General features: G+C 46.1%; 1 protein-coding gene across 1 annotated transcript; it reads right to left on the reverse strand.

Moving 5' to 3' along the window:
* Window positions 1-5,883: 5,883 nt before the first annotated feature.
* LOC146882169 (uncharacterized) lies at window positions 5,884-6,915 on the reverse strand. The gene has a single exon (XM_085667306.1). The coding sequence runs from the start codon at window positions 6,913-6,915 to the stop codon at window positions 5,884-5,886; it is 1,032 nt and encodes a 343-aa protein (XP_085523432.1).
* Between the last annotated feature and the right edge of the window lie 1,149 nt (window positions 6,916-8,064).

Raw genomic sequence — 8,064 nt, forward strand, 5'->3', positions numbered from 1 at the left:
CTCCAAAAATTCCAAATCCATGAGATAATATAAGTTGTTACTTGAGGTGCATACATCAATTTATTGTTCTTACCTTTTTTTATTATAACTAAATAATATATATATATATATATATATATATATATATATATATGTTTTAGTTTATAAAAAAATGGTAAGTTTATGTTGAATAAAATGCATGAGAGTGACACACACATAAATTGGTTGGAATGACTTATAAATGAATAAATTTAAGCATGTCTAGTTATTAAGCAAATATTTTAAATATTTTATATACATGAAATTGTTTTTGTACTGTACCATGTATAAAACGAGAAAGTTTAAGCTTAACGTTATATGAATTAATAAATTAGAAATATATTAATTTTACAGAAAAGTATTAGGTAAGACTAAGAAATATGATATTTCTCGGTTTTTTCTGATACTTCTACGTAAAACTAACATATTTTTAATTTACTAGTTCATTTAATATTCAATATATACCTTTTTCTTGATTGATTTATACATTATGATGTGCATAAACCTCACTAAATTATGAATTTCATGGAAATGGTTAAAAAACTGAGGAGATAACGTGTGTAGCAATAATCATGATGAAGGAAAACGGGGTTAGGGGAATTGAGTTCAAAACAAAACATTGCATCTAAATATGACCCAAAAAGTGCACACACTACCACAGAATGAGGCCAACTCATTTCACGTGGTTATATATGAAAAAGGTAAAAATTAAAGTCTTCCTATAACTCAAGATAACCTTTTATATGAAAAGTAAAAAGATTGATTCGTATACAAACCATAAGAAGTATCAAGCAATTAATAAATTCAGGTGGATCTTCTACCTAAAGTCTCATACATGTGGAATGACTTTTTCATAAATAATGATAGGAAAGAATAAAAAAGTTAAAAGAAATTTTCTATTAACAAAGTTTAATTTTATAGAAACTGTTTTCTAATTTATGAAAAAAAAAAAAACTGATTTTATTCTTTTCTGTTCTATGAATACTTATACTGAAATTTTATGTAATTAAGATGATGCGGAACGGATACTTTATGCATGCATAAACATTTATTGGCATATTCATTAGTGTGAATGTAACGTCCCATTTAATTATTAAATGAAATTAAAGAAAACGTCACGCAGACGATAGTGCAGTAGCGCAGTCTTGGGGTCCTTAACCCAACCCCTACAACCTGGGCACACCACGATGCCAACGGAAACCAGATACAAGTCTAACAAAGAGTGTAGAGTAGGAATGCGTAAAACGATACATGGGCCATAGCCCTAAAGAAATCATGAATAAGATAAATCCAACCCAAAAGGCTAAGTAGCGGAATCACCATTTCCTTGCTAACCACGAGAACCTCGCCCATCTGCTCCCATCAATCAAATTGATGATCATCGCAAGAAAGAAGAACCACATACAAGACAACCAGACAACAAACAGGGTAAGCTAGAGCCAACAATATTTTCATCATACAGTCAAATATACTTTCACCATCCAATATCCATACCACAACCAAGCATGTTATGACTCTTCAATCAATACACTACGACTCGACTCGACTCATCCGGATACGTATAACTTGGTCGGATTCAGCGAATGCCCACACTTGTGGTGGATACCTCTGCTCACCCCCGAGCTATGTGTTACAAGTGTTACGATGGATTAATTTTCCCTCACCACAAGGTTAGCCCTTAATGAATTTCGGGCCTCTTGCTACTCTCACCACAGGAGTCAGTCCGCTCTAGGTGAGACTAACTGACTCCTTAGAGTGTCAGGATGCAACCTTACCTTGAATCCTTACCTAGTTATACAAATGGGGCACCACCATGGACACCCACTACCAGGGGCCATGAAATTACGTCCCGACCACTGAAGCGCGACCCTGAAAGTCTCACCTAGATACCCCAAGGAATTATGCACTGACATCGACAAAAATACGATCATACAATCAAATAATATTCACCATGCAAGGGTACATTCATTATGTCAACCTTTAAAGTAGTTACCTTTCACATTTCCAGGTCCAACCCATTCCAACTCATCATAATCCATTCATGTACATAGAATCCAACTCATCTCATTTTCATGCCACTTTAGTAATACCAATCTCATTTAGTTCACATGCCAAAACTCATACCAAAACCATCATTTAAATTTCATGAATCATGCTACGTATTCATCATGCTCCATTATATACATGTCTCGCATCATAACATTCATACCCACCCAAAACAGATCATCTAGAAATAAACAAACATCTCAACACAGCACTGTCTCGCCCAGCACCTCGCTCAGGCTGAGGGGTCTCGCTCAGGCGAGACGTGCTCGCTCAGGCGAGCTCCCCCTTCGCCTAGGCGAGGGCTCAAGAAAGGGAGCAGAAGCACTTGCGGGATCTCGCTTAGGCGAGACCCATCTCGCTTGGGCGAGATGCTCGCTCGCTCAAAAGCCGAGCTGGTCGCCTGGGCGACCTTTCGCGCAAAAGTCCTGGGCGAGCTCCCTGTTCATCTCGCCTAGGCGAGACTGGCTCGCTTGGGCGAGATTAACAGGTCTCGCCACTATTTTCCTGGAACAATGGCACCCACCAGTCCACAACAACGTATCAAGCCATTGCACACATTCAGAACATCAAACCAACCAAGGACTCTCAGCACGAAAGCAAAACAGCAGCAAAAACAAAGTACACAAGGGGGTTCTCGCTTCCCTACCTGGAAACAGAGCCAACCGAAGCCTTGACGACACGACACGAGCACGCAGCCCTCGGAACGCACTAAAGAGCTGAAAAAGACAGGAGGTACACGGGACAAGGGCGGATTAGTACGAACCCTAACTGTAAAAATACAAAGGAAAGCACTAGAACTCATACGATCTAGAAAAGGGGCACTTACGTGGAGGAGGAACTGCTTCGGAGCTAGTTCGAGAAAGCTTGGGGAGAAACCCTAACAGAGCGTCTTGTGAGAGCAAGGGGTGACGACTGGTTTTCTGAAAGTGAATGAAAAAATGTGGAATTAGGGCAACACGAAGGGTTCTTATATCATGGGCCAGCCTTTAGGCCCACTGTTGCAGGGCAGCCCTTAAAATTAAGGTGGCAGAAACAATTGGGCCTTACATTCCCTCCAACAACAAAAATTTTCGACCTCGAAAATAAAGACTCACCAGGTAAACAGATGTGGGTGTGATTTTCTCATGTCCTCCTCTAACTCCCAAGTTGAGTCATCCGTCCTCCGATCCCAGATGACTTTCATCAAACTAACCGTCTTTCCTCGACGTTCCTCGACCTTGCTATCCTTAAGAGCGATTGGTGGTACTTCCACCATGAGGTCTTCCCTGATCTGTATATCCTCAGCTTCCAGTACATGGGCCGGATCGAATACATACTTCCTCAGTTGTGACACATGAAACACTGGATGAAGGTTCGCCAACTGCGGGGGTAATGCTATCTCATAAGCCACTAGCCCGATCCTTCTCGTGATCTGATACGGGCCAAGAAATTTAGGGGAAAGCTTTCTTGAGCGGAGAGCCCTTCCCACACCAGTGGTTCGGGTCACCCTCAAGAACACATGATCGCCAGCTGTGAACTCCAAGGGCCTCCTCCTACGGTCTGCATAGGCCTTCTGCCTACTCTGAGAAGCCTGCATCCTGTTCCTCACCATTCTCACTTTCTCAATGGTCTGTTCTAATAACTCTGGTCCAACCAACACCACTTCTCCATCCTGATACCAACAAAGAGGAGTCCTACACCTCCTGCCATAAAGAGCCTTGTATGGCGCCATGCCAATGCTCGCATGAAAACTGTTGTTGTAGGTAAACTCTATCAAAGGCAATACCTCATCCCAAGCTCCCAGGTGGTCCAGTATGCATGTCCTCAACAAATCCTCTAGTGATTGGATCGTCCTCTCAGACTGGCCATCGGTCTGAGGGTGATAAGTTGAACTCATGGTGAGCTTGCTACCCATAACACTCTGTAACGTCTGCCAAAATCAGGATGTGAACTGCGGGTCTCTGTCGGAAACTATGCTCGAGGGCACCCATGAAGTCTTACTATCTCCGTAATGTACAACTAGGCCAACTTGGCCATAGACATTCTCAAGTTCATCGCCAAGAAGTGTGCGCTCTTGGTCAGTCGATCTACTATCACCCAGATGGTGTCATGTCCTCTAAAAGTTCATGGCAAATAGGTCACAAAGTCCATGGAGATGCTGTCCCATTTCCATACTGGTATCTCCAAAGGCTGTAGAATCCCACCGGGCCTCTGATGCTCCACCTTCGCCTTCTGGCACGCCAAACACGCCGACACGAACTGAGCCACATCTTTCTTCATCCCTTGCCACCAGAAGGTTTCCTTGAGATCCTGGTACATCTTAGTCATGCCAGGGTGCAGACTAAGACGACTCTTATGTCCTTCCTCAAGAATTAACCATTTTACCTCCGCATCATCGAGTATACATACTCTGTCCCGAAACCTCAGTATGCCATCATCACTCAAAACAAAGTCTCTGGCTTCCTCTGATCCTAGCTGTTCTCTGACTCTGTTCAGACTGGCGTCCAGCAACTGCCTCTCTCTGATCGAGTCCAAGAAGTCACTAGATATAGTAAGGGTACTACACCTAATAGACTCGGACCCCAACTCCACTTGTATCCTCATGTCTCTGAACTTCTCTAGTAGTTCTATCTCTTTTATCATGAGATATGCCGTATGTACCGTCTTCCTACTCAGAGCATCTGCCACCATATTTGCCTTCCCTGGATGATATAGAAGCTCGAAGTCATAATCTTTCAGGAATTCCATCCACCTCCTCTGCCTCATGTTCAGCTCCTTCTGATCAAACAAGTACTTGAGGCTCTTATGATCGCTGAACACACGGAATTGAGCACCATAGAGATAGTGCCTCCAGATCTTCAAGGCAAATACTATCGCTGCCAACTCTAGGTCATGGGTGGGGTAGTTACGCTCATGCACCTTAAGCTGTCGTGAAGCATACGCCACTGCCTTCTTTTCCTGCATCAAGACACAACCAAGCCCGAGATGAGACGCGTCGCAGTAGACCTCAAACGGTTTCCCCACATCCGGAATTACCAATATAGGAGCACTCGTCAATCTCCTCTTTAGCTCTAGGAAACTCTCCTCACACTTGTCCATCCAGGCGAAAGGTTGGTCCTTCCGGGTAAGCAAAGTCAGAGGTGCCACTATCTTGGAGAATCCCTCTATGAACCTCCTATAGTAGCCCGCTAACCCCACAAAGCTCCTGATCTTTGTGGCTGACTTAGGACTTTCCCACTTTACCACTGCCTCGACCTTTGCCGGGTCCACTGCAATCCCTTGGACGGATATCACATGCCCCAAAAACTGAACCTCCTCCATCCAGAACTCGCACTTGGACAACTTCGCGTACAATTGTCTCTTTCTCAAAACACCAAGCACCAACCTCAGGTGTTCTGCATGCTCCTCCTGAGTTCTGGAATAGATAAGAATATCGTCTATGAAGACTACGACAAACTTATCTAGGAAAGGCCGAAAGATCCTGTTCATGTAGTCCATGAACACCGCCGGGGCGTTGGTCACGCCAAAAGGCATAACCACATACTCGTAGTGGCCATACCTGAATCTGAATGCTATCTTCTGTACATCATCAGCCTTTACCAAAATCTGATGATAACCCGATCGCAGATCTATCTTCGAGAAAACCGATGATCCATGCAACTGATCCATCAAGTCGTCGATTCTTGGGAGCGGATACTTATTCTTGATCGTCATCTTGTTCAGTTGCTTGTAGTCCACATACAGGCGCAAACTCTCATCCTTCTTCTTCACCAACAACACTGGCACTCCCCAAGGCGAAGTGCTGGGTCAGATGAATTGTTTCTCCATTAGCTCTTCTATCTATTTCTTGAGTTCTACCAACTCTGCCGGAGCCATACGATACGGGGCCATCGAGACCGGACCTGTTCCTGGGACTAGGTCAATAGAGAACTCCACCTCTCTACTGGGAGGCAACCCTGGTACCTCATCCGAAAATACGTCTTCAAAGTCGTGCACTACCGGTATGACTGATGTTCTCTCTCCCTCTCTCACCTCCATACGGGCGAAGATTATGAAGCACTGCGTGCCACTCTGAATCTCCCTCACCACCCCCTGAGGGGACACCAACTCGAGCTCTTCTGAATCGGGAAACAACAACCTCTTCTCCCAGCAGTCTATAAGGATGCGGTTGGCAGAGAGCCAGTCTATCCCTAAGATCACTTGTAAGTCTTGCAGAGGCAGGCAGATTAGATTTACCTTGTACCTGCGTCCCTCTACCTCCACTGGACACCTAGCACACAAAGACGACGTCGTGACCAATCTCGACGCCGGAGTAGACACCCCAAGCTTGCACTGTAGCTCGCATACTGGCAGACCCAAACGTTTCACACAACTATCTGATACAAAGGAGTGTGTCGGTCCAGAATCATACAATACACAGCAAGACACACCAGCTATCAAGCAGCAACCCATAACCAAGTTACCTGAACCAGTCGCCTCTGCTCCTGTCATAGCATACACCCTACTTGTCGCCTGAGGCCTATTGCCTCTGTCCCTCCTCTGATGCTGATGGGGAGTCTGAACTGGAGGGCGTGTTGCTGCCCTGGCAACGTTGGGACAGTCCTTCCCAAAGTGGCCTTCCTTGCCACAGTTGTTGCACCGGTGATAACCCTCCATACGCGGGCAGGCACTCCTTAAATGAGGGCTCCCACATATGTAGCACTGCACTCGACCCTGCTGGGAAGGAAGACCCCTAGACCCCTGAGGTTGATGAGGGGGTCTGTCAAACGGTCTCCTCCGCTCGTCATGTCTGGGCTTGGACCCAGATGGTCCATCACTCCTTTGAGGCTGCTGAGATCTCTGGCCCTCTACCTCATTCTTCATCTTCTCCATTACTCTGGCCTTCTCCACCAGAGCAGCAAAATCCTTGATGGACAAGGGTGCCACCATCAAGCGAATATCTCCCCTGAGGTCGTTCTCAAATTTCCGGCATCTTCACTCCTCATCAAGCGACAGTTTATAGAAGCGGCTGAGGTGTTTGAACCTCTCAGCATATTCCGTCACAGACTTCCCCCCCTGAGTGAGCTGGAGGAACTCCACCTCCTTAGCATATCTGACACTATACGGTCTCCTCCGCTCGTCATGTCTGGGCTTGGACCCAGATGGTCCACCACTCCTCTGAGGCTGTTGAGATCTCTGGCCCTCTACCTCATTCTTCATCTTCTCCATTACTCTGGCCTTCTCCACCAGAGCAGCAAAATCCTTGATGGACAAGGGTGCCACCATCAAGCGAATATCTCCCTTGAGGCCGTTCTCAAATTTCGGGCATCTTCACTCCTTATCAAGCGACAGTGTATAGAAGCGACTGAGGTGTTTGAACCTCTCAGCATATTTCGTCACAGACTTCCCCCCCCTCCCTGAGTGAGCTGGAGGAACTCCACCTCCTTAGCATATCTGACACTATCTGGAAAGTACTCGGAGAAAAATCTCCCCCTGAAGGCCTCCCAAGTCACCGGCTCGCCTCGCTCCTCCATGATGGACTTCATGCTAATCCACCAATTTTTGGCCTCCCCGGTCAGCATATAAACTGCAAACGCCAACCGGTTATCTGCTGGGCACATCTTCACATTGAAGATCCTCTCTAGGTCCTTCAGCCACTGATCGACTGCATCTAGGCTAGTCTGCCTGTTGAACTTCACGGGATGGTGTTTCAGGAAGTCTTCCAGACTCCACTCTCTTACTGGCGGTCGTGGCTCGGGGCCAAACACAAGGGCAGCCGCCCTGTTCTCCTCCAGCTGGCGGAGGGCCTCCACATGCTGCCGATGTGCATCCTCCGCAGCCACCCTTGCAGCTTCCATTTGTTGCATCACCAACTGCTGCTGCTCGAGCAACGCTGCCTGTCGCTGCATAGATGCCTCGTGCTGCTGCATCATGGTTGTGCTCTGCTGCATCATGGCAGCCACCATCGCCTCTATCGCTCTAGCGATATCGGGTACGTCACCCTGGGATGATTGCGAAGTCCTACGAGGAAGTGTCATAGTT

The sequence above is a fragment of the Vigna unguiculata genome, chromosome 10 (assembly GCF_037176805.1).
Source record: "Vigna unguiculata cultivar grain cowpea cultivar isolate G323 ecotype 2 chromosome 10, ASM3717680v1, whole genome shotgun sequence".
Classification (NCBI taxonomy): Eukaryota; Viridiplantae; Streptophyta; class Magnoliopsida; order Fabales; family Fabaceae; genus Vigna; species Vigna unguiculata.